Raw genomic sequence first — 27,778 nt, forward strand, 5'->3', positions numbered from 1 at the left:
TAGCCTGTGCTCCTCAATGGGAGAGGCCACAGCAGTGAGAGGCCCGCGTACCGCAAAAAAAAAAAAAAAAAAAAAAAAAAATCACTCTATCAGGTACTCATTACATGCACTGCTCTCTGCTCAGTCTTGTAAAATATTTTGGATGATAAAGAAACTAGCCCTGACCAAACGAAATTGTTTCTATTCTGATCAAATATCGATTTTCAGAACAGGTTTTCTGCAATATATATTGCTTATTCTAGTCATTACTAAAGTCTTAGCACTTTTAACTGGCCAAAGCAGACAAAACAAAAAATGGGAAGTATCAATACTTGACCTTAAATGTAAACCTTTCAGTCGCCTCTAATGAAAATTTAAAATAAAAAATAACTTGGTATGGGCTTAATCACTCTCAAAATCACTAACAGAGATAACAATGGCAAATTTTCAGGTGCTAGTAACAAAGAGAATTAACATTTATTATTGTTTAGTCAGTTTACAGTCAGACACTACGATGTGTTTCCAGAATTATTCCTTTTAATCTTCACTACCTATGAGCTAGCTATTATGATTATCCTCATTTTACAAATAAGGAAACCAAGGCATAGAGATGTTAAATAACTTGCCCAAGATCACTCAACTAATTAACGGAACTCTTGCCACAAGATACATCTTGGGAAATGAACTAAATAAGTAGAGCTACGCTGTGTTCAAAGAACCTGTAAGGTGATCTTGACCCTCCCCCAGGGTACACGATGGCCCCGAGCTTCTCTTTGCTCTTCCGCCTCTACTCTGGGTGCTCAGAGCATCAAAGTGTTCTGCTCCCTTGTGCAGTAATATTTATTTCCATGTAATATGCATCTTTCACGACATAGCTTCATGGCTACTGGCTTTAAATATCCATTAGGAAAGGGAAACACACCACTCAACTATTAAAGAAAAGTGCTTCATCTTCCCAAACACCACAAGCCAGAGTTGAAGTCTTCATGGGCAGTAACGGACAGCTTTTCATACTGGTACTTTGACAAATAGTAAGAAGTTGTTGAAAATACACAGCACGCACCCCCCTAGCCTCTAACTACACACAGGCAAATGGATAAACAAGAACAGGAGAGAGACAGAGAGCCATGACACATAAAGTTAAGGTCAGAGAAAAAGCACGAAACTAGGGGGTCAAGAATGTGGGGTCGGGCTTCCCTGGTGGCGCAGTGGTTAAGAATCTGCCTGCCAATGCAGGGGACACGGGTTCGAGCCCTCGTCCGGGAAGATCCCACATGCTGCGGAGCAACTAAGCCTGTGCGCCACAACTACTGAGCCTGCGCTCTACAGCCCATGAGCCACAACTACTGAAGCCCGCGCTCCACAACAAGAGAAGCCACTGCAATGAGAAGCCCACTCACCGCAACGAAGAGTAGCCCCCGCTCGCCACAACTAGAGAAAGCCCACGCGCAGCAACGAAGACCCAACGCAGCCATAAATAAATAAATTTAAAAAAAAGGAATGTGGGGTCTAGCCCTGACAGAAATTAAAATGTAATCATGGCAATAATAATATTAACAACTGTAAATCTTCAACCACAGTGATAGCAGTAGTAATAACCAAAAGTATTTACTGAGCAGATAACTGGGTGTTTTACATACATCATCTCTAATCTCAACAACAAACTTTAAGGAGGTGCTGTGATTCCCATTTTATAGGTGAGAAAACTAAGGTTCAGAAGTTCAGTAAGATGGCCCAGGGCACAGAGGTCAAAAGTAGCAGGACCGGGATACCTAATTTTTTCTGTTGTTCCCATCATGGGTGAATCAAGATCAGTGGAAGCACAAGGAACATCATGATTACATGGAAGTCTCCCAAGGGGCTCACATGCACCCCAGGAAGCCTGCCTCCCAGCCCACTGCAACCAACCACTGCTCCCCGCTGTTCTGGCCCTGACTTGCACCTCTCTAGGGATGACCCAGACCTCTAATCTAATTGACATGCAGAAAATGAAACCACAGGAGTGAATTACCAAAGATTTCATTCCTCCTCTGACACTTGCTAGATCAGATGCTTGTACAAGGCAGGGATCTGCCTTTTCCATGGTTTTATTTTCAGTATCTACCACAGTGCCTGGCACATAGTAGATTCAATAGATATCATTAATCAAAAGCAATAATACAGTGTTACATGAAACCAAAGGTAAAAACAAGGTGGATGGTGGGGGGGTGGGGATGGGATTTACGATTTGTTCCCCTCCACTGACACACACATGCACTTACTTAATATGGAAAAATAGGGGACTTCCCTGGTGGCGCAGTGGTTAAGAATCCACCTGCCAATGCAGGGGACACGGGTTTGAGCCCTGGTCTGGGAAGATCCCACATGCCCACGGAGCAACTAAGCCCGTGCGCCACAACTACTGAACCTGCGCTCTAGAGCCTGTGAGCCACAACTACTGAGCCCGTATGCCACAACTACTGAAGCCCTAGAGCTTCAGTAGAGCCCGTGCTCCACAACAAGAGAAGCCACCGCAATGAGAAGCCTGCGCACCGCAACGAAGAGCAACCCCCGATCACCACAACTAGAGAAAGCCCGCACACAGCAACGAAGACCCAACGCAGCCCAAGATAGATAGATAAATAAATAAACTTATTCATTTAAAAATAGGAAAAATAGGGCTTCCCTGGTGGTGCAGTGGTTGAGAGTCCGCCTGCTGATGCAGGGGACACGGGTTCGTGCCCTGGTCCGGGAAGATCCCACATGCCGCGGAACGGCTGGGCCCGTGAGCCATGGCCGCTGAGCCTGCGCGTCCGGAGCCTGTGCTCCGCAACAGGAGAGGCCACAACAGTAAGAGGGCCGTGTACCGCAAAAAAAACAAAAAACAAAACAACAACAAAAAAAAAGGAAAAATAATTGATTTAATCTAACAGTTGATTAAGTATAAAACACTAGAAACGTTCCCATTCCTAACTTAATGAGTCACGGATGGATGCTGGCCAGAAAACCTTTATTTAGCATCATTCTGAAGGACTGAGCCAGTGGAAAGAAACATAAGTACTTGAATGGATATGGCAAGATTACTACAGTGTGCCTAAAATGATCCTCTCCTCCCAGCAACCCAAAGAATTGAAAAACATCATGACTAGAGGAAAACAGACAACTAAAAAGTGATGAAAATACTAAGCAGTCATGAAAAAAAACAAAAACAAAAAAACCCTGCAGAATATTTTGTAGGAAGCAATCCCATTTATGTCCCCCAACCTAGGTGTTAAGTGTTCACATACAAGTACATAAATGCCCAGGAAAGTATGCAAAGGATATAGACCAAAATGCACTGTGGTTACTGCTTGTGTATACAACAAGTGTCTGTTATACGGTCTGCCCTGCTCTAATGCTTTCACAACAATCCTATGATTGTTGAGCAAACTGAGGCCAAAGGTTAAATAACTGGTTAAATATCGCAAAGATACTAGGTCACAGACCTAAGAGTCAAATCTAAGCTATCTGCCTCCACGGCGGGGACGCATGCCAAAATGCCCCCCCTTCTGGGCAGAGGGGTGGGACAGCGGGTCCAAGTCGCAGGCTGAAAGGGACTTCTTGATATCAAAAATGTATTCATGTACTATGTGCATAGAAATCACACGAAGAGCGCTCGCTTCGGCAGCATGTATATATACATATATATATACACATATACATATACGTATATGTATAGCTGATTCACTTTGTTATACGCAGAAACTAACACACCATTGTAAAGCAATTATACTCCAATAAAGATGTTAAAAAAAAAAAGAAATCACAAGAAGAAATAACTTCTATAATGAAAACAAGTGAGAGAGGATGGATGGGCCCTAAATTCAAAAACCAGTGAGATCCTTCAACTACCAGCACTGTCATCTGGCCTCATGAACGTGGGACCCACCCATAGTGGCAAAATCCTAAAATCATTATTAACTCCGCTGCAAATCATCATCATTAATGGTGCGACCTATATCTATAATAAAGATATTCCAAATGCAAAGCAAGATTCTCATCATAAGGGGGAATCTGTTACATTTTTCTTTCCTAGGAGAGGGCGGGCAGAAACTATTTAAATAGATTAAGTCTAATTCATTTCTTATTCAATCGCTCAGTAACCTAATGATCTCTAGAAACTAACCACGGGTCAATTCTTTAACAAACGAAGAAGGAAAAATAATTGGCAACTACATCTGAGAAGCAGGTTTCCTTCGAAATTCAGAAGGTACTTGGTGAGGTTGTTTGCTATTTTAAAATAAGAAATTTCTTAATACACATTATAAAACAGTACCATAAAAGGGATGGGGAAAAAAATCAATGACTCATTACTGTAAGCAACAGCAAACAAAAAGGACTTGAAATCAGATACTGAATAAAGCTCTTCAATAGCTTTTTAATCTGAGACTAAAAGGACATGTTTACAAATGTAATTAATCACTCTTAGTCAACATTAAACAAAATGGTCATATCTGGACAAAAACATTATTCATATTACAGCACCAATAAATAATATGGGATAATACATAGAGCAGTGATATTAGCAAGTCACACGGTTTGCAACCTGAGGCACATTATGGCGATCTGGATGAATTTCAAGAATTGTGTAAGGAAACAATTGGTCTGAACTGCTAACAGAGCGTAAGCCTGTTGTACACAGTCAGGAACAGTATTTCTAACAGTCAGAATCACCATATAAGGCAATGAGCCTAATAAGATTATTAACCACACACTCAGAAGATTTATTATTTAAATATAAATATGCATTCATGTTTTTAAAATCTTTATACATATGAATGTTTCCATGCGTCCATTTCCAAAAGATATTTGAGACAGCTGATTTTTGAGGAGGGAAAGGGCAGTTTCCTGGTCTCACAACCTTAGAATCAATGTTGCTAGTCTTTAGGTCTTTGTGACATCTGAGAAACAAAACATGCACCATGAAAGCAAAAAAGACTTCCTTTTTCTTTTTCTCTTTAATGCAGCAGTTAAAAATAGTACAAACAACTCCAAGTTCTGAGAAGACAGGAGGAAGATAAGAAAATTAAAACAACTGCTGAGTATTTAAATCAACTGTCATTAATTTGCCCTCAGCCAAAAAATTAATTTGCTATCCCTCAGTTAAATCAATATCTAAATAATAATATGAATAAAAAAATAGTTTTGAGAAATACATAACTGCATAACAGCAGTCATTTATGAGATGAATTAGCGTCATAACGTAAATCCCTCCAAGTCCATAAAAAGTGCCATGTCTCTCAAACTGAAACTAATCAAAACGCTAGACTTAATTTCCAAAAGTCATCACTGTATGGTACAATAAACTTTACTGCTTTCCTCTTGCGACGAATGAAAGAAATATACAGATGAGAAGAAGGGAAACATAAATTTCTAAAACGTGGTGCTAGGTTCAAATCACTTGACATCCAAAGTTGCCCAGCCAAGAACAGAACAACTGGCATTTACTAGGCGTTTACCATATGCCACCACATGCCATATGCCACCATATGAAGTGGATTCTATTAGTGAGAGAGAATGACACTGAGGGAGGTGAGTAACCAGTCTGGGGCCCCATCCAGCTACTCTACAACAAAGCCAGGATCCAAATCCTGGTCTGAACTGGCCTCAAGGCTGTGATATCCTACAAAGGCCAGATTTCTCAACTTGAAGATTTTCTAAGGTAAATACTACATTAAAATTGCCACACTTTTAAAAATCAATTAGAGGTTATTACTGCAAATCAGTATGCCCACATCAATGTGGAACCTGTTCACGGCAATTACAAAGGTTTTTCCCTCCTTTTTCCAAAGTTACATCTGAGACTTGTTTGTTCAGCTACAGGTACCTAAAATAAAATGACTTTTGAAAGAAGCAGCACAAAAAATAGAATGTACTAGTCAAGGATGTTGTTCCGGAACCATTTAGGACTCCAATCCCTACTCGCCCACCAGAGTCGGGTATGAGCTTAGGCGATTTACTCAACCTCTCTAAGCCTTGATTTCCTCATCTGTAAAATAGAAGAATAAAAAACAAAAATTTTTTTTTAAGCATGTGTCTCATCAGCCATGGAAAATTTCTAACAACAGGGCCTAGCGGCAAAGAAGTACTCACGAAAAGGCTGAAGAAGGAAAAACTACACACAAACACACCGAGAGGCCCACCCCATCTAAACGGATTCATTACTGGCCCCCCTCAATAACAGCCCAGTCTAGGTGTCTGGACACACCACTCTCTCCCACAGCTATATTAATACAACTGCCCTCGTGCTAATGGATTTAGTTTAAGAAAGAAGAAAACAGTAACTGCAAAAGATGAGCAACGCTCTTCCTTTGGGTGTCCAGCAGGAAAGCGGGTAGCTTCTGAGGCACAAGAAGCTCCGGCTGGGCCACGATCAAGACTCACGATAACTGTTGTAACACTTCAGCACACGGCACCTTAACGGGGAGCCATACCTGCGTGTTTTCCTAGTTCGCTTGACTTTTGGCCTCATCTGACCCTCCTATCTTGAGTCCCGGTTTTAAAAAGTGACTTTTTCTTAAACAGCATTTAAAAAAAAAAAGGGGGGGGGGGCTTCCCTGGTGGCGCAGTGGCTGAGAGTCCGCCTGCAAATGCAGGGGACACGGGTTCGTGTCCGGTCCGGGAGGATCCCACATAGCGCGGAGCGGCTGGGCCCGTGAGCCATGGCCGCTGGGCCTGCGCGTCCGGAGCCTGTGCTCCACAACGGGAGACGCCACAACAGTGAGAGGCCCGCATATCGCAAAAAAAAAAAAAAAACACAAAAACACCCGAAGCATTGAAACGAGCGCGATCTCTCTGACAACATGGTACTCAGCCACCTCACCAGGGCGAGCCAACCCCACCCAACTGCTTCCCCACTGAGGGCAGAGCCTTCGTGAAAATCCAAGGACGTAAAAAGCCTGATAGATCCAGGCTGTGCTTTATGGATTAAGCAGACTGTGCAACGGGTAGAGTTGTGTGTGTGTGTGTCTGTCTGTGTCTGTGTCTGTGTCTGTGTCTGTGTCTCTCTCTCTCTCTCTCTCTCTCTCTCTCTCTCTCTCTCTCTCGGAAGTCCCAAGGGATCATATTCCTTCCATCTGTCTTTCATGGTCTCCCTAAATCCATCACTCAGGAAGGACAGCAGCTAGTGCTTACAGAGTACCCGTTTACAAGCTATAAATATTGAAATGTTTCATCCATATGGTTTCGTGCCATTTTCCCGTCACCAGCAGACAGAATGCCCAGTTTACGAATGGAGAGACCGAGACTCATCAAGCTAAGTGAACTGTCCATGATGCCACCAGATACACGCACTGACCTGCTGACTCGCCAGCTGAGAGCTCTCCTGTCAGCCGCCCACCCACCTGCAGCTGCGCGGACCTCTTGTGCGTCTGAACCTGAACCACCGGTAAAACCCACAGACTGAACAGACCTCATCACGGCCCTCACCCCAGCCTTCCCAGCCAAATCTTTCAGAGGGGTTGCCGCTTCCTGCCCACAGTCCCAGCAGCCTTTTTACGAGCACCCAAAAACACCAATTAAACATCTCCCGAGGGCTTGCTGGGCCTTGGCGCAGTGCCTGGAGGCTGGTGGCGTGCTGGTGACCAGGAGGAAGCTGCCCTGGGGCTGTGCAGCCCTCGGCTCACAGGAAGAGACACGGAACAAAGCACAGCCATGACAGAAAAGACACGGAGCTTCTGCCTTGTGGGTCGAGTCCTGCAGCCGCACTGCTGCGGAGCCGGCCCGGACCAGAGCTGAAAGAAGGCCTGTTCTGGACCCTCCATTCGAAAACGCCCACGTGAACTCATCACACCTGTCCAGGGAGCTGGATTTAACAGCAGGGGAAGAGCAAATGCATATCTGCCGCTGTTCCGACCAGCTTTGGCCACTGCAGCTGGTTTGGCCTTGTCATTACTCAGGAGAAAGTCTGCTTCCTCGGGCACCACAGAGAGAAGGGAAAAGGCCTCCTTTTGACTCTCCCTTCTATCCATGTCCTCACGGCAGCCCAAGACGCAGCTGCAGCTGCTTCTGCCCCCAAGCCCGACACAAACGAGGGGAGAAGCCGCGCGGAAGGAAGCGGTCTGGGGGCTCTGGAAGTTGAAGGGGGCACCTCCCGACCCTGCCGCCCAGAGGTGAGGTCGGCAACGCCACCCCTGCCTATGGGTCACACATGACAGACTCAGGCAGGGCTTGGAATCAGGAGGTCCTCACGGCCCCAAAGTAACCCCCTCGCGTGGGTATCGGGCTCCTCCACCTCTAGCATGCACAGCACAAGTGGTTCTAAGACACTGAACAGGAAGCTACCTGAGTCAGTGTTGCATAAAACACGTAGCAGGAGCTGGAACGTGACAGGCAGCTGAGCAAACACGGCCCACAAGACATACGGCTTGGCCGGCAGAGTGGTTTAAGATTGGGAGAGTTTACAGACAGATCTCCACATCCAGGTTCTCCCAAAACACGGGGCGATCAGGCAACAGCGGGTCTACAAGACCAAGCAGAAGCCGAGACAGGCTGCCCTGTTCAGAAGGGACAGCCCCTTTCCCGGTCACCTGGGCTCAGCAGCTCACCACACCTCTCGCTATACTGAATGGAAAGCCACGGAGCACTAATCTAGAGTAAGTAAACGTTAGGGATTTGGGTAAAACTCCCACCAGGGAACCATGCCGTCCTGACTCAGCACTAGGGTAGAGAGCTCAGCGATCCAAAAGGACACCTGGAATTTCAGGTGTCCCTGCTGTCCTTCCAGACAGCTCACCTCTAGGCATTAAAAAAAAATCTTAGTACTGTTGAGGCCTTTCAGCTAAGAAAAAGTCTTTATTACAAATAGAGAGACTTTCAGGTCTCTGTCCCAAAAGGACACAGCAACCCTCTCACCTGCCTCAGTAAGCAGAGAATTAGGTAGACTTATCATCAGTGTGCTCTACAGGGATACTGAGGCATCTCTACTGAGACTCACAAGGAGTTAGAAAACACACTCGGTCTGTACCTCACTCTCAACATCCTGACCTCCCACTTGGCATCAACGGTCTCGAACCTTATCTGTGAGATGCAAGGTGCTGACTTACAAATTATTTTAAAAAGAAGAATAGCCTGGAACAAATTCACATCAGGTTCACATGAAGGTAGGATAAGGAAAGGCTTTTGGTGGTTGTTTTATCTCTTCTTTCCACCTATGCATTCTCAAAGGCGAGTATGAAAATCAAAGATATTTATGATCAGTTAGCTATACAGTGTTCCTTCATACGGCACAGGGAAATATAGCCATTATTTTGTAATAACTTTAAATAGAGTATAATGCATAAAAATACTGAATCACTATACTGTATACCTGAGTCTAATATTGTAAATCAACTATACTTCAAACAATTAAGTTAAATTAAGTGTTCCTTCAAGATGGGTACCATGTGTTAAAACTTACCTCTGCATTCCTGATGCCTCCACAACTTGGATATACCATACATGCTTTCCATTGTAAAAGGAAGAGAAAATTTTTATTTCTCCCAAGATAAGGTTGAGAAAACATTACTGAAAATTCTGTCTTAATAGAGCAGTTCAGTAATGAGACACTGCTAGGAAAGCATAAAATAAAAATTGTCTGTGATGCTTAATTTTATGTGTCAACTTGGCTAGGCTATGGTTCCCAGTTTTCTGGTCAAACTCCAGTCTAGATGGTACTGTGAAGGTTTTTTTTTTTTTTTTTTTTTTAATAAAACATGAGTAACGTTTAAATCAGTAAACTCTGAGTAAAGCAGATTATCCTCCATAATGTGGGTGGGCCTCATCTAATCAGTTGAAGGCCTTAAGAGAAAAAAAAAGAAAGAAAAGGTTCCCTGGGTCTCCAGCCTACTGGCCTACCCTGCACATTTCAGACTTATCAACCCCTACAATCACGTGAGCCAATTCCTTAAAATAAATAAACTTCTCCCTTGCTTTTATATAATATATATATATATATATATATATATATAAAAATATAATTTTTCCCCCTATTGGTTCTGTTTCTCTGGAGAATCCCATCTAAATAATTGTCTACAGATTCTTCAAAGACCGTGACCGCAAGGATTCATTCACTGCTGACATGCTAAATATTAGAACACATTCCCCTTAAATTAAAACCAAACCATTATATAAAATCCAATCACTAGATGAAGGATATTCTGCTAAAACTAAAATGATGGGGAGTGGTGATAAAAGGGCTAAGAAAAATCTTTTCAACCAATATACTTAGATAGACCAGCCCAGTGGACAGTTCATCTTAATAATGGTGAGTTATTGTGGTCCAACAATAGAATGATTTCAGGGTGTAGACGCCTTCATAAGATATTACACGTCACAGAAAAGGCTTTGCCAGAATTCAGTGAATAAAAGAGAAGAAAATATGCTAAGAAAATAAAAGGTGACAAGAAGAAAAGAAATATTAACTCTACCTCTTGGTTATCTTTGTTTTGGTTCGCCCAGAAAATCTTATGATAAAGTGTCTCCATTGAATTGCTGGAATCCGTTCGGTCAAAGCAGTGCCGATCCAACACCTCCAACGTGTGCAAAACCCGACTGATGGTCACCCCTAGGTGCAGAAATTAAGCATGCAGTTAAGAAGGGCCAAACAAAGCCAGAGTAGCACAGTACAAAGTCATCGTCAGGTGGGACAAAGGGAATTTTAAGACATTATCATTCTCAGCATAAAAGGATTGCCAACAAAATCAAACCTGACATTCTAGACAGCCAGGATCTAGAGGGCACAGACTGGAGAACGTCCTCAAAATGCACTAGGGGGCTAAGTCCAAGAGCGTCCTTATTCAGAACGAGGACTGATTTTCAAGAATGAGAAACACGGCAAAAAGTCCAGCGTTCCAAAGCGCTCCTTCTTCTGTTGTGTTCTGTACCTGCTGTTGACTCTTGGCACTTGTCAAAAGACCACCGAACTTCCACTGCACGGCCTCTTTGTTTGATCTGCTGTTCTACCTCATAAATCCTGGCCCGAACCTGAAAGATAATCACTTCTAATTAACTTGTGCTTGGAAAGCCCCAATGGCTGTCTAAATCATGTCAGGTTTTTCCACACGAGCAGAACATCCTCCAGTGAGCTACAACCTCGACTGCACTGTAGGAAATTCAGCCTGCTGCCCGAGAAGTGCATTTTAAATTTTACAAGTGCTGATTCAATGCCAGTTTTCGATAATAAATACCCACAAAAATACATGCTTGCCAAAAAAATCTTTACAAGTGAAATATTTTCAGGACATCAAGACAGAAAGGTAAAAGTTCTAAAATACCATCTCTGGGCCATTTTCTGTGTATGAAAGCAACTAGCCACGCTTTATTAATTGAAGAAAACTGCTTGGTTTAAAAAAAAAAAACAAAAAACAAAACAGAGCTCTTGTTTAAATATTTGTCATGGTCCTGTGGTTCAAGTTTCTTCAGTCTTTGAACCAAATAACCCAGCACTAATAAAAACATATAATAGTTACGAAATACCCAGACTCCTAACTCTACAGTGTATGACTATACTAATATACAGACCACTAACTTGGGATGTCGCCGTCATGTACGGTCTCACCACCGTAATTACTGTCCGGGGGGCAGAACTGTCCACAAGAACAGCCCAGCAAGAGGGTGAGAAGAAAAGGAGCAACGTGACAAACTTCTGCAGTTCAGAGAGGCTACTGACTTCCCCGAGGTCCCCTGGAGAGATGGCGGCAGAGCTGGGAACGGCCCCCGAGAACCTGAGTCTGCTGCAATCCAGGCTTAGCCCACTGTGCTGTGATGCCTCCCAAGAATGAAAACACCCAACAAACCACTGGAACAGCAAGTCTACCTGCTGGTTGAAGGCCGTGTTCCCGCCCGGCATGGGGAGGCTGGAGGGGGCCACCTGCAGCAGATCCAGGGGCGAGCCCGGGTTCGCGCTCTTATTGTCATTTGTGGAGTAGTTCCACACCAAGGCACTTGGGCAACAGAGAGTAACAGTCTGGAAATAAAGCAGGAAAATCCAGACGTTTAGAGGAAGGAGAAGAGTATCACAACAGCTTAAGGGTCATAAGCAAATTACAGTTTCCAACCAGTGAGTTTAAAATATGAACGTCTTACCCCATTCTCAACGTTTCAAGGGATGAGACAAAAAACTAAGATAGAATTATTCTTTTGAATAGGAGGAAATACACCTATTGAGAAATTAAGGAATGTTATCATCTACAGCCTGGGAAACTTAATAAAAAATGCAATAATTGTCATTTTAAAACTGTCATTTCAATTTATGTCATGCAATTTAAAAAATGAAATGGAATCAGAATATGTAATTTCTAAGGTTGTAAAAGCTAAAGAGATTTTTTTTTTTTTAAATCTCTCAAATAACGGCCTCTTAAGTGCTGGGCAGGCAGTAAAGCTGGATGGGGGGGCGGGTGGCAAACTTTTTCTATAAAAAGCCAGTTAGTGAATGTTTTAAACCTTCCAGGCTCCCTATAATCCCCGTCACATACTCTTCCCTTTTCAGTAATGCACTGAAATGTAAAACCTATTCTTAGTACACAGGCTGGACTTGGCCTACAGCTTGCAGCTTGCCTACCCCAACCTTGGGCCCCTGTAGACATTTTTCACTCAATCTCGCTTGCGCTTTCTACGACCATCTTACCTATACATCACAACAACCTCACGAGGTAGGAAGTGGTGCTCCCCAACTGGACCAAAGAGGTGTACGAGCCACAGAGGACGTGAGTAGCCGGCCCGAGGCGATTTCAGCACACAGGCCTGGCATCACTATGCTAATCCCGCTGCCTCCTAACTGTGGATTGAATAGTATAGCTCCTATTGAATTAAGCACTCACTCTGTGCTGAACACTGTCCCGGAAACGACAGTGTTAAGAACTGTCTCCATCCGCCATCCACACACGGGAAAACAGAGCCTCGAGGTTAAAGTTACTAAGTGGCAGAGAAGAGGCTAGAATCAGGACTGTAATGATTCTGAAGAAGATGCCTTCACCATGATGCTACCGTGCCACTCAACCACAAACTGCACCCGCCTAGAGAATGAGTGCAATAGTTCTTTTCTAAAATGCAAACTTCATTATTAAAAAACTAGAATCTGAGGCCAAGGAGACATCTTCGTGGAAGCCAGATGGCAGATGTGAATAACGTCAGTCCCTGAACCCCACCAGTGCATCTGTCTCCGCTGGCCCACACCCTGATCTCCTCCGTCCCATCCATGAGGGTGTGGGGTTCTCATCTCCTGTCCACGAGGGAGCCCTTCCCTGTGCTCTTAATTCCGAAGCCGCCAACATCCAGGGCACTGGTCCATCAAACACCCACCCCTCTGCTCCTAATCTTAGACTCGCTCTCTACCAGTTTGCCCTTAGCTTAGGAATACATTCAAGTCTGTCCATCAAAAAACAATTTTTTTAAAAAAATCTCCACTCACCTAGCAGGAACCTCTCTCTCTTCCCTTTATAGGCACGATTCTCAGAAGAAGAGGGATCATTTTTTCTCCTCATTCTCCATCGTTCCTCAACCCACCTGAATATGGTTCCTCACCCACCATTCACTGATCATCAGTGACCACCATGTTGTCAACGACAGTCCCAGCCATCTTCTTATCAGACATCCCCAACCCACTGGCCACTGCCCACTACTCACTCCTTCTGGCAACTTTCTGCAGCACCTAGAGAGGCAGTCTGGCATGGTGGTTAAGAGCGTGGACTCTGGGTCCAGGCTGGGTGTGATTTCCAGCTTCGCCACTTACTTGCTGTGTGACCTATGCCACCATTTCATTATTCCTGTTACAGGAGTAATATTGGCTCCTTTCCCATAGGACGGCTCTGAGAACTAAATGACACAATCTATGCTACAACTCAGAACAGTGCCTAGAACATAATAAACGCTATTAATATCATTACAGTTGAATTACGACAATATTATTCTCATCATCTTTGTTTATAGCAATACTCTCCCCACCGTTCTTCTCTCTCCAGTCTGGCCACACTTTCCTGGTCACCTCTGTGAGCTTCCCCTCTGCTACCTCTTAACCACTTGTGCCGCTCGGGTCCACAGGTCGTCCCTCACTACCAACTCTTTAGGTAATCGCCCCCCTCTTGGGGTCCTGACCAGCCGAGTGGCCCTGAGTGACCCAAATCCACACACCTGGCCCTGTCTGCCCGCGTCTTCAGAATCAGACATGTAACCACCTCTTGACCATAACCACTTGGAGATCACAAGGGATAAGACAGTCCAAAACTGAGCTTACCTCGGATCGTCCTAACTTATTTTTTGCCTTGTCTCTCTCCCCCACCTCCCCACTCCCACAGATCTTCCCTCTACTGTGGCCAAAACAATCTAACCAACCACACAACTGACCATGTCACTCCCCACATAAAACCCTCCAATGACATCCTAATCAGAAGGCACAGGGGGTCTTCTACACCCTGACCCCCAACAGATTTCACACTTCAGGTATTCTGTTAAGACCAACCTGCACACAAGAGGACTGATCAACCCTCTGGGCCTTTTCCCACGCTGTCCTTCTGCCAGGAACACTTTAAACCCATATTATAAGCACTGGTCAGGATCACTTCCTTCAGAAAACCTCCCTGAATTCTAGGTTGGCCTAGAAGTTCCACTTCTCAACTCAGCCCCCTGAACATCCCTCCACCAACCAGTCCCTTGTCACAGAACATGGAAACTGCCCTTGTATGAGCCTGTCTGTTTCCGGACAAAACAGTAAACTCTACCAGAGTAGAGGCCGTGACTCTGTAGCCAGCCCTGTCCCAAAGTCCCTTAGTAAAGAGCAGGACACATTAGGAGCCCGAGGAATGTGACCTGTGTGCTCCTAGAGCTAGGACAAGGCTGCATCTCACACCTGGTGGCAACAGCCCAGCTGCCGACATGCTACTAGATGTTCAAGCAGTGCTGCCTGGCAGCTGAACAGAGCCTGGTCAGCCTTTTGGATCTTAGACTCCCAACTCCGTTGTTTCCTGGACTGAATGTTAACATAAAACAGGAAGGGCCAAGGACTTACCTGCAACATACAACTAAGTCCATAAACCAGGGGGCCATGCTGTGCACAGGAGAGAAAGTCGGAGAAGGCCAGCTGCACGGGGCTCATGCCGGGGCCTGGAGGGCCGGGACTGGGGGCCCCGATGCCCGAGCTGTTTGGTCCTATCATCATGTGGGGCGAGTGGGCGGCAAGGAGGTTGGGGCCATCGCTAAGCAGCAACGCAAGACGCCGGGCACAGAAGTAGGCAAGGCGGCGGGACAGGTAGGCCGACTGGACAAATTCATCTGAATACTGGGGAGCACAAGGACACCAGACTTCAGTCATGTCCTAGGCCACTCGGTGAGACAGCTATCGTAATACAGGCTTTTCTTCATTAAAGACAAACAAACAAACAAACAAACCCCTTCCAAAGTGCTACATAGACTGGCGCTGTCCAACAGAAATATAACGCAAGCCACATATGTAATTTTAAATTAAAATTTTAATGGCTAGTAGCCATTAAAAAAAAAAAAAAATCACAGAATGATGTATTTTATTCAGCCCAATATACCTAAATCGAAAATGCTATCATTTCAACACAGAAAGTATTAGCGAGATATTATATACTCCTTTTTCCATACCAAGTCAGAAGCCTCGTGCGCACTTTAAATCAAGAGCACGTCACAACGTGAACTTGTCACATTGTCAAGGGCTCACGAGCCACGTCTGGCTAGCAGCTACTAGAGTGGACAGCACAGATACGGATGTCTCAGGGAGGACACAGGGCACTAGTACGGTGTGGTCTCTGGGAGGGTACTGGGTGAGAGAGAGAATGACTTCTCAACTCGATACTCTTTCATATTGCTGGAATTGTCAAATGCAAGAAATTTTTTTTTAAATAAATTTCATCCAGATAGCCTAAATTTTAACAGATCTTAGGCCAATCGTGAAAACAGGAAGTTCCCACCCCCAGTGGCTCAAAGAATATCAAAAGAATGTAGAAGATCCTCTGTATCCCTACAAAGAGACGATCTGTTTTGTTTTCACAGAAATCTGTGTGAACAAGGAGACAGTATTTCAAGAGCTGTTTGCTCAGCTCAGGGAAGGGGGGAAATCAATGTGGGTGAGAATACTTGAGAGGAACACGTGGCCCAGCAAATGACTGCTACAACTTACAAGAAGCCTCTTATCACTTCAAGTGTTGGAACATCAAGACCTTTTCTCCTTCCATTTCAAAAAGAAAATTTTTCCTCTTCCACCTCCACTTACCTCATCATTCTCATCAGACTTGTTCCTTGCCCATAAAATCAACTGGCTCATGGTTACATGTACTGTACCTGCAGCATTAGTGGTAATAAGAGTTTAAGAAGATCGTCATCCATTGGTCTGATCTTTTCTAACACATCCAAGATCCATGTCAAATATTCGTGTTTTTCTAGCATTCCTTCCTTAAATGAACAAAGAAAAATCACACTAATAATGTTAAAACAAAACCAACTAAAATTCAAAAAGAGCAGTCTTATCTTTATGCTTAAGTGTAATTTTCCTATTGTTTTTGTGGTTGTAGTAAAACATGGTCCCCTTGATCAAAGTTTAAATTCTAAACAAAGCAGAGAACTGGTGCTATTCTGTATGGCTGATTGGAGGGTTCTTTTGTTGTTGTTGTTGTTCTTTGGGTTTTGTATATCTGCTTCATTCTAAATTGATAAAAATTAATTCCTACAAGAAAGAAAATTCAGAAGCTTTCAGACTCCCAGGGCACGTCAAATACCTGGCTAGATTTCAGGGTTCTATGAACTCATACTCATAGGAGGAAACTTGGCCAACGGTAGCAATTACAAAGAACAAAAACACCCATCGTACTATCGTCTCAAAAAAAGAGGTTGGAAATCCTATCAGATCCAAGGCCCCTTAGTAGCCTCCTTCTCTATCCTAAAGTGAGTTTCAGCTACCATAACCTACCTAAGAAATATAACCTTAAAAGTCAATATAATGGCCTAATCATCTGTAACATAAAGAAATAAAAGGAATTTGTAATAATGTATAAATATTCTGACATAACTACACTAAAAAACAACATACCCATAAATTTCCAAAATGCCTCACAGGGTTGGTGTAGCTCCTCTTAACATAAGCAATGTTAACATTTTCATCTATTGTCTTCCTATGTATGTACATATAAATACACACATTCTTTATGGCATTCCATGCACGCACATATTTAATGTCACATTATAACCTTGTATTATGATTCACATCATAAAAGAATCTTCAAGATAGAAACAAAAAGCTATGTTTTCTGGGAAAGCCACTTAAACTTTTATGGTCATTCTGGTTAACAACCTTAGTAGTTAATATGAAGTCCTACTTTGTTCCCAGCAACTCTGACATATCTACGTATCACCAGTGGTCCACTACCATGGTTATCAATGACTTGTGTAAAAATATACTGCTAAATTATAGTTTCTATATTTAAAACATTACAGCGACACCACATTGACATGATAGCAAAGTGTTCACTTATTGCTAATTTCTCTTTTTTTTAAATGCTTACAGTCAAAATAAAGTTAAAAGGTTAGCCACAGAAAAACTGCAATTTATAATTTTCAGACCAATAAAGTAAACTTTAAGTTAAAGAAATAAATAAAATGGAACCTTGCATGAAGAATTAAGAGATGGTGAAGGCAAGGTTCAAAAGAAAAAGTATCTTCATAAGCATGACTTCCAACGACTACATAATGTCCATCCTCAAGATGCTTTTGTTATGTACCTGTACCCTTATCTCTGCACATGCACACCTGCACATGTACATACTAGAGACAGTTTCATGTTTCAGAATAAGGTGAATTAAAATACGATGAACTTTTAAATTAATGTCCCAGTTAGATTCATCTGTTTAGGACCTACCTAACTGCTTCCAAAAAAGAGATACTGATCTCAGTGTTCCTATTACATAAAGTAATCCTTCCTAAAATACTAAGCATGCTGAGAGACACTTTTTTCAAAGATGCAGACGAAATCCTCAGCTCAAAAAAAGTCATAAAAGCTCAGAGCAGGCACCGAAGTAGTCTTCTGCTAAATGGAACTAGAATTGGTTAAGAGTTGTTTTTACTGATTTAAAACTAACAATGCTACTTCCCAAAGGACCGGCAAAGTTTCCTACTTTGAGCTCTTAGAAAAAGTTGCTTACCACCTGGAAATTGTAATTGAAGTTGTAAGGAGGGAAATTTAGAAACCACACATCCTTTCTACCCCCTTCCTCTTTGATCAAGACAGCAGGTCGTGAACGTCTATGCTGGTAACACAACTCCAGCTGAACACACTCGTCCTTCCTCCACGCCGGGAGTAAAGATCAATCGAGGCAAATAACGGCACAAGCGCCCTCTTCTGGTCAATATGATGTACATCAGCGTGTCAGGATGGGAGTTCAGTCGTTCCTCAATGCCCTTACCCCTCCTCTCAACTGCATTTTAAACTGCAGCTGAACAAAATTAAGATGACCTTTCATTGGAATAACTAAGCTCTAAAGGAGATCTATAAGACGGGAGGCATCAGCACAAAAATTTTTTTGAATTAATGCCTCCAGTTTTTGCAAAGTAAATGGCTTGGGAGGATTACATTTAATAGCGCAATTACAAACCAATTAATGGCATTAAAAGAGCTGGCATCATTGAAAGCTGGCGATCAATATGTATAATAGGAAGCTGTCATCTCAGGGCAAAGGTGTTACCTTTAATATTAATTTAGTGTGAGATATGTCAGATGGCTTTCTTTGAATGTATTAGTTCATATAGTGATATAATTTAACGCCCCCCCTCCAAAAAAAAAAAACTAAACTGTAAGGAATTTGCTCTCCTCTTAAAAGCATGCTAGCAGCCTTTGAGTTTCGTGGGAATGTTACCTGGAACATGTGGAATGCCAACTTTTCGTTGTACTCCCACTGCCTCATTGCTTGTTCCACGTCGGGTGGCACAGGGACAGGGCCATCGCCTGCGCTGGAAGCTAGGTGGTAAAAGTCGGAAATCTTGGCCAACTGCTCTCGAAGATACCTGGTAGATATTTGTGTCCACTCTGCATTTAAAAAAAGAAAAAAAAAATCCACTTCCAGATACGATGACTGTAAGAACTTTTTCTTCCTTTCTGATTATCTTAAGGATATACTTATTAAACAAACATCTGTTACACAAAAATGGCTTTGGAAAACGTATGCAAGCACTGTTCAGAAAGGCACACCCACCCCAAAGCCCTTAAGTAATGCAAACTAGTGTAATGTGCCTGCCCCATCGGCTGGCAAGGACGCCTTGCCGGCCAGCTCTTCCCCTGTCCCTCTGTGACCCCTGACCTAAGAGGAGAGATGCCCACACTCATATAAAAATATATCAGAGGCACAAGCAGGGAATAGAACAGGGGAGGTGAGCACTTTAAGAAATCACAATTCCAGACACAGAGAACAGACTTGTGGTTGCCAAGGGGGAGGAGGGTGGAGGAGGGATGTACTGGGAGTTTAGGATTAGCGGATGCAAACTATTACATATACAGAATAAACAACTAGGTCCTACTGTATATAGCACAGGGAACTATATTCAATCTCCTGTGATAAACCGTAATGGAAAAGAATATGAAAGAGAATGTATATGTGTACATATAACTGAGTCACTTTGCTGTACAGCAGAAATTAACACAACATTGTAAATCAACTATACTTTAATAAAATTAATTAAAAAAAAATAAATTAAAAAAGAAACCACAATTCTACTACTCCAAAAGAATTCAAAATCCCCCCAAATGCAGCTCTCTTAACGGTACATTTTTCCGGCTCCAAGTCAGGGTTCAAACATGCCTAACTAAGGTGTGTTCTGTTTCTGTCAATCTGTAAGAGGACTGACCTTCCCCGCAGGCTGGCCCCAGATAGCGTTCCACCCTGCACTCCCCCACCCCTGCCTGGGACACAAGAGGGGCCGCCTCTTGGACAATCATCTGGACCTTCAGTTATTCTACTCTCCCCAACCAACAAAAGATGCCTCAGAACTCAATCAGAAAGAGTAGTGAGCGACAAAAGGTAGGAAACTGGGGAGGAAACAGAAAATGTAGCATTAAAAAAAAAAAAATCACTAAAATTATTCAAAGTATCCGCCACACGGTCACAAATTCAGTCAACGTGTTGCCTTTGACTGCCATGAAGGATGTGATGCCAACTTTAGCCCATTCTGTGGATAGAAATGTAATAATTGCATGCTCACAGCCAAACTTCCCCAAGGATTAGTGAAACAGCATTTCAGAAGAAATCATTGTACTGAAATATTACCACACAGTGCTGTTTTCTCATTATTTTGGCAGTAGTTTCTCCACCCTTCTTATTTTTAAAGGAACCTATCTTGACAAAAAGAAGAGTAGAAACTAAACATCTATTAGAAATTGAGCGTTTTGATTTTATTTTTTAAGTACTACTAAAATTACTTGACAACAGTACCCAGAGATGATTAATGACTGCTAAGTTTTGGTCTAAACCACTTGTTCTAATTGTGTCTTAGTTAAAACTGAAATTCAAATGCACACGTTAAGCATTGCTCCAGTAATAAGCCACTGCAAAAAGATGAACAGATACTAAGTCAACATTCTGTTCCTGGTATAATCGTTTTTCAGAAAGCACCACCGATAACAGATATTATTGTTAAAATTACTCCCTCGTCATTAAAAACCAAACAATAAATTATCAATGCAATCATTTTCTGGTGCCCCTGTTATGGACTAATCATCTCATGACTCTCACTCGTTCAGCAAAGCAAAATACCAACCATCAGATGAGAGGAGTTTAGCTTAGCTATAATAAGCAGAAACAAAAATAACAAGGATCCAAATCCTAGCTTTTGTGTGCCAAGCCTTGCTATTAACTCACTCTCAGTATGGTACTATTCTCAATGCCCCCTCAGAATATTTTAGCTTCAAGGGCTAAAAATAACACACACATTCACACACACCCCTACTTTGTCTAGGGTGTATTTTCTTTTCAAGATTGTTTTTTTTAAATATAGAAGAAATACGCATTCACTACAGAAAATTTCTAATGCAGATATGACGAGAGAAAAATCTCATAATCATTAAACAGTTTTATATTTTTTGTTTTCTTTTTTCCTTCTTGTGTGCTTGACTGTTTACATAAATATATGTATAACTTTTTAAGGATCTGAATATATCATTCCACAATTTGAATTACTTTTAAAATTCAAGTGGAATTCAAATATAGACCTCTTGGTCATGTATTTTAACTTTAACCGTATTTAACTGACATTAAGTTGTCATATCTATCACACCGATTCAGAGACCTGGGACTGAAGAGAGTCCAGTGTGAACTAATATAAAAATTAGGATGCACACAAAATTTTCATTAGAAACAAAAAATAACAAATAGCCACTAGTACTGCACTCCTTAAAATTATTAGGTTCACGGACACCTCTCATGCTTAGTTAGGACTGATCATTAAAAGGGAGAAATGAGGGCAGCAGCGGCAAGACACACAGCGGTTCTCAGCCCTGAACGCAAATGCCATCACCAGAGGCTTTTACCAAACGCCAGTGTCTTCAGCCCCATCCCACCAGATTCTGATTTAATTGGGCTGGAGTGGGGACCCAGTCCTAAGTGATAAAAAGGAAACAGGAACGGTTAGAGATCTTAGGGAAGGTGGGGGAGCAAGGTAAGGAGGTTCAAAGGTAGAAAGATGCAGAAAGCGATGAAAGAGGCTGCTCTGAAAGTGGACCAGTTCTAAAATCGAGCAACTCAGAGGCTCTGGCTACATCTCTAGTTCACTGATGTCAGGTAGAACTCAAGGTCCACGAAGCCAGATTATTCGAAAGCTTACGAACATGAATGTTACTGACGGTGGGTCAGGGGTCGGCACTGAAAAGAACGACCTGTCCTTTTCACAACACTCTCCCTGGCATCTAAGAATCCTGTAGCCACTGTTCCTCTTTGTGGATGCCTCTCCCCCCAAACAGAAGGGATTTCAGAGGCCACGCGGTTCACCCTACCGTACAATAGATCCAGGCACTGCGGGCGTAACTCAAGGTCACACAGGTACACCAGAAGCACACAAACAGGTGTGAGATGCCCCACTCCAGGACATGAAAGTACATAAATTGATAAATCCACGATAAGTGAGAAGAGAGACTGTCAAGTTACATTAAAAGATGATCTCCCAGGGCCTGGAATACCTACAGTATTAATAAGAGAACTGGGAACTCAGCAGAAGAGGAACGTCCACCCTGGGGGCAAACACAGAGCACCCCAAATGCAGCAACGCTCACGGAGAGGGCGTCCTGGCAGCGCGACACAGCAGAGACGCAATACAGGGCCGCACTGAGCGCTACCGGTAGAATGAACTTAGGGACAGGATGGCCCTGGGTCCAAGTCCTAGCTCTGCCACTGAGTCGTGAGCAAGGCATCTAGCCTCCGCTAAACCTCAATCTCCTAATCGCTGCAACAAGGATCAATAATACATCCAGGTTGGGCCTCCCTGGTGGCGCGGTGATTGAGAGTCCGCCTGCCGATGCAGGGGACACGGGTTCGTGCCCCGGTCCGGGAAGATCCCACACGCCGCGGAGCGGCTGGGCCCGTGAGCCATGGCCGCTGAGCCTGTGTGTGCGGAGCCTGCGCTCCGCAACGGGAGAGGCCACAACAGTGAGAGGCCCGCGTACCGAAAAAAAAAAAAAATAATAATAATAATAATACATCCAGGTCAGTTACTGTAAGGATGAGTTACTTAGCACAGTGCCTGCACTGCAGAAGCGATCATCATTATTATTGGTATGAAAAGTTTTTAGAAAGGAAACTAAAGGTTAGACTTTGACTGCCCCTGATGTTAGACCCTGCTTCTGTCTCAGCTGAGCTGCAATGCCTAACATAATGCTCTGGATACGTGTTTATGGAATCAACCAACGTCAATTTCGTGGTTCCAAAACCTCCGATGGATCTGCAGTCCTTGATGAATTGAGGTCAAACTCCTTAGCTGGGAATTAAAATCATTTCAAATACTATCTGCCATTACATCCTCATACACACTCAAGGTGCTAGCTCAAGGGGTTTTCTCTCTGACTCTTACGCCTATGATGCTCTATCGACAGGACCTCCCATAACCACCTGTGTTCAGGGATGGGAAGATTTCTGGGCCCAATTCAAATGTCACGTCTCTCGTGTAGCCTTCTCTAGTCTCTGGACACCACCCCGCCACCTAGCGGGGATCTCTCTCTCTTCTCTAACTGATGTATTAGAATTTCCTCCGTCTCTTTCATCCCTATAAAACTATTCCTTATGTGCTCAAGATCTAAGTATTGACTTGAGTCAATACACTATAACGTCCTCCCAAAATAAAGCGACTAAATCAGGTTCCTCCGCAATTATTCTGCCTATCAAATCTTCATACAAACATCTTTGCTTTCTAGTTTAAACTCATCACTGCAGACCTAGAAGGTTTCAAACACCACTGTAGGGAAAACGCCAAATTCCCTCTCTAGAGCACTCCGCCTTTGTTACAACCAATGCAACTGGAAGCGCCTGTTCATCAGCGTGCTACAAGAGGCCCACGCAAATACAGAACTTTCTATTCTTTTTAGTAAACTTCCTGTAAATATAAATGTAAACTTGACACACACACACCCTAATATACATATACGCTTTAATTTTATGAAGGCTTATTTTCCTTGCTAAATTCTTTCCTTTTATCAAAACCAGTGGGAACCCACTACATAAAATAGATGCAACAAAGATTGCTTTGTAAAAACTCCAACCAAGTCCAGAGATGAAGGTGCACATCTTTAAAGTGATCCACTTGAATCAGCACTTAAGTCAATTCCAATGACAGGCTCCTCAATGGAAAAACCTATATCCTCAAACATTCCCCCTGAAGCTACACCACTACAATGAAAGGTTCTTGCCTCTCCACAGTGAGAACGGACAGACCGCTTCTCAAAACTGCAGGATGTAGAGGATTTAACCAGCCCGACTTTGCCTTCGGTGCAGACAGATGGGAGGGTGGGGAGGGGGAGAAGGAAAGTTCAGTATATATAAGATGCTGCACCCTCCATCTGTGAGCCCCCAAGAAAATGACTGAAAGATTTTCTCGTTTTCTGTTGTTAAAATGCTTTCTGGATCCAAGGATGCCATCAACAAAGTGAAAAGGCAAACTCACAAAATGGGGAGAAAATATTTGCAAATCATTTATCTGACAGGGGACTTGGAGCTAGAATATATAATGAATGATTACAACGCAATAATAAAGAGGTGAATAATCGATCTATTTTTTAAAATGGGCAAAGGATCCGAATAAACATTTCTCCAAAGAATACAAACAAACGGCCGATAAGCACATGAAAAGGTGCTCAATGTCAACAGCCACCAGGGAAATGCAAATCAAAACCACAAGGTACCACTAGGACAGGTATAAACAAGAAGACGGATAATACCAACTTTTTGGTGAGGATGTTGTGGAAACTAGAGTCCTCATACGTTGCTGGTGGGAATGTAAAATGATGTAGCCACCGTGGAAAACAGTGTGGCAGCTTCTCAAAAGGTTGAACATAGAGTTAACATATAACCCATCAAGTCCACAACTAGTTATACACCCAAGAGAAATGAAAACATACGCCCACGCAAAGATTTGTACACACTTATAGCAGCATGGTTCGTAACAGCCAAGAAGTGGAAGCGATTCAAATGTCCATCAGCTGATGAATGGGTAAATAAAATGTCTGATATGCCTATAATGGGAATACCACTCAGCCATCAGAAGTCATGAACTACTGATACTTACTACAACACGGATGAACCTTGAAAACATTATACTAACTGACAGAAACCTGTTTCAAAGAACCACATATGTTATGATTCCAGTTAGATGAAATGTCCAGAATAGGCCAATCTATAGGGCTGAGGGGGGTTGATGGGAAATGGGGAGTGACTGCCAATGGGTACGAGATTCCCTTCAGGGTGATAAAAATATTCCAAAATGTAGTGATGGTTTCACAACTCTGTAAACACATGAAAAACCTCTAAACTGTATACTTAAAATGAACTGTAAAACAGTATAAATTGTATCTCAATAAAGCTATTACATAATTTTTTAATGTTTTCTTGAAATACCTTACTACCAATAAAAATTCATCCGCGTTTCATGAAGTAAAAAAGACTACTCCGCACGGATGAAAAGTAATCCACGACGAAAGGACGAGACTCTGAGGGGCCCAGGGAGGAGGTGTGGTTAGGGAGGAGAATAAGGGTAGAAGCAGGCGTGGCCAAGAGGGTGAACAGTTAAACCTGGGTGATGCGTAACAGGGACTTTATCACATTCTCCTATATTTGTCTATGTTTGAAATGTCCATAATGAAAGGCTTAAAAAAAGTTAATCAGTTGAATTCTATAAAACGATTCACAGGAAACCGGAAATCCCGTATTCGGCCACTGGTCAAACTTGGGGAGTGACAGGTGGGGCGGGGAACAGAGTGCTGGATGAAGACGAGCCCCAGGGAAAACTGCTGCCTCAGGGCGACGGGAGACCAAAGGAGAGTCACCCCACCGGCTGGAATGTTGGTTCTGCTGAATGGGCGGTTAGTGAGATCAGGCCCTCTGGCTGAAAAGCAGGAAACGTACGTGTGTGTGCAGGTGGTGGGGGGGGGGGGGGGTGCTGGAATGGGTAGATGGGCTGTTGTCACTCCGTGGAAATGCTATGGTGCGATAAATTCCTGAATCTTTTTTATGCTTTAAGTTTTCCTCTCACTTAGAATTAACTGTACAACACTGGGGCTAAATGGCAAATACTGAATATCTGGTTTTGTCTGGATGAGTAATTTTACCATGTTATTTTTAACTGGCTATTTCTCTCTGGTCTTACTTACTGGAAACGACAGTAAGTACCGTCACTTGGGGATCAAGGTGACAACTCAAGAAAAAATAAAAATCATGGGCATTTGGCAGCAAACATTAAATGCCTACGGAGGGCCAGAAGCTCTCCCGGGGTCTGGAGCTACAAAGGTGAGAAGAAAGCAGTGCCCACCTGAGGTGATTCGTCCTTGAGGTAGACACACAGGGACACAGATACTGACAGCGATGAGGTAAGCGCTCTGACATGCCATGGGACACAGGGGATGAAGCAAGGGGATGCTTTAGCCCAGTCTGGAGGGAAGGTACAAAGGAGTTCCACAGGCAGAAAGAGCAGTGTGTAAACATCCCAGGCCATGCGGACAGCAGCAAGGCAGAGGGAGAAAGGGTCACCCGAGAGGCGAGGTAGGTGGCCCAGGCCAGAGGTCCTCAAACGCGATGGCACAGAATGGTCACCAGAGGGCGCCAGTTGGCTAAACATACCGATTTAGCTTTGACTCTGAGATTTCCACCCTGTGAGTCTGGACTGGGGTCCAGAAATCTGCGTTTATAAACAATAGCCCAGGCAGTGACAAGCTATGGAGTTTGATCTTTTGCCACGAATGACTCAAAGCCATGGAAGAATTTTAAGCAAAGGAAAGAGGAGATCAGATATGTAAATTAAGATTCTCTCTCAGAAGTTGCAGGAGGGGGTGGCAGGGAGGGAGACAAATTGAAAGGAGGCTGCAAAGTCCAGTGAAGAGATGGCTGAGGAGGGTGCAAAAAAAGAGGTAGGTAGAATTGTAAGCAACCTGACGGTGGAGAGGGAGAAACAGAGAAGGGTGGGCAGCTTCCAGATCTCCCTGTGGGGTAGCTGAGCAGATCACGGTGCCACAGAACGGGATGTGGAACAGAGAGCCGGGAGGGGGGAGGGTAAGGGGGCTAAATTCAATGCGTTTGTTTTCATGAACGTGTTGTTTTAATTAAACCTTTATTTTGAGATAAGCATAGATTCACATGCACTTGTAAGAAACAATATAGAGAGACCCCACGTACATTTTACTTACTTTTCCCAAATGTTAACATCTTGCAAAACTACAGGACAATATCACAACCGGGATACTGACATGGACACAATCCGCCGATCTTATTATTCAGGTGTCCCAGTTCTGAGTGCAGTTTTGAACACTTGGATTTGAGGTGTCAAAGATATTCATGGGAAGATGTGTCCAGGGGCAGGTGGATACACAGGTCTGACATTCAGAAGGCTCGGGGTGAAGATATGGATGTGGGGAACTCTATCATACGTGGGTTCAATGCCTTAAACGACGGGACTATGACCGCAGAAGTACCCAGCAGACACAGCCCCAGGTGTAGGAAGGCTTATTCTGCAAAGAATACGGCTTGTGCACTAACTAACTCAGCCCTCCCCTGAGCCCTCAGCGTATGTTTACACGCTTGGTGGTGAAGAGCCCAGGTTCTAGCATCAGGTGGCCTGGTTCCTGTCGCAGCTCGAATCACTTAGCAGCTTTGGAGTCCTGGGCGAGTCACTCAGCCTTTGGATGCGTCAGTTACTTGTCTATCAAACAGGCTGATAAGTGTACTTAGCCTATATGGCTATTTTGAGAATTAAGTAAGATATAATGTGCTTAGAACTGTGACACAGTTTGCTGTGTCACAGCACAGTGTGCTTCTGAGAGGAAGCAAACTTGCATGATTTACAGGCCGGGCGGCCAGGAGCCCCCAGATGGGCAGGAAGTAACCTTGGCTGGAAGTAGGAACTCTCTGGCCAAGACAGGAAGACATGTGAGGACTGGCTGCTGCACGTAAGTCCATACAGGTGTGTGTTGGGGTGGAAGTGAACAGGTGGTTGAGGGAGACTGACGGAGTCTGCTCCTCTCTGAAGTCCAAGAGAAGGGTGGTGAGACAGGGGAGGGAGCCTGCAGACAGAGGCGAAGGTCCAACCAGCCAACCGCTCTGAGGAGGGAGGGACAATG

General features: G+C 43.5%; 1 protein-coding gene across 5 annotated transcripts in view; it reads right to left on the reverse strand.

The window, feature by feature from the left end:
- The window catches only part of MED12L (mediator complex subunit 12L), a 329,485-nt gene that overhangs the window by 238,356 nt on the left and 63,351 nt on the right, over nucleotides 1–27,778 (reverse strand). For all 5 annotated transcript variants that reach the window (XM_067737493.1, XM_067737492.1, XM_067737490.1 and 2 more), the window contains 6 exons: nucleotides 18,837–19,006; nucleotides 16,273–16,383; nucleotides 14,978–15,247; nucleotides 11,792–11,941; nucleotides 10,860–10,959; nucleotides 10,404–10,540 (listed from right to left, as the gene is read on the reverse strand). In XM_067737493.1, coding sequence (XP_067593594.1) covers nucleotides 10,404–10,540; nucleotides 10,860–10,959; nucleotides 11,792–11,941; nucleotides 14,978–15,247; nucleotides 16,273–16,383; nucleotides 18,837–19,006 — 938 coding nt within the window. The remainder of the gene's footprint in view (nucleotides 1–10,403; nucleotides 10,541–10,859; nucleotides 10,960–11,791; nucleotides 11,942–14,977; nucleotides 15,248–16,272; nucleotides 16,384–18,836; nucleotides 19,007–27,778) is intronic.

This window comes from Pseudorca crassidens, chromosome 5 (genome assembly GCF_039906515.1).
Source record: "Pseudorca crassidens isolate mPseCra1 chromosome 5, mPseCra1.hap1, whole genome shotgun sequence".
Taxonomy (NCBI): domain Eukaryota; kingdom Metazoa; phylum Chordata; class Mammalia; order Artiodactyla; family Delphinidae; genus Pseudorca; species Pseudorca crassidens.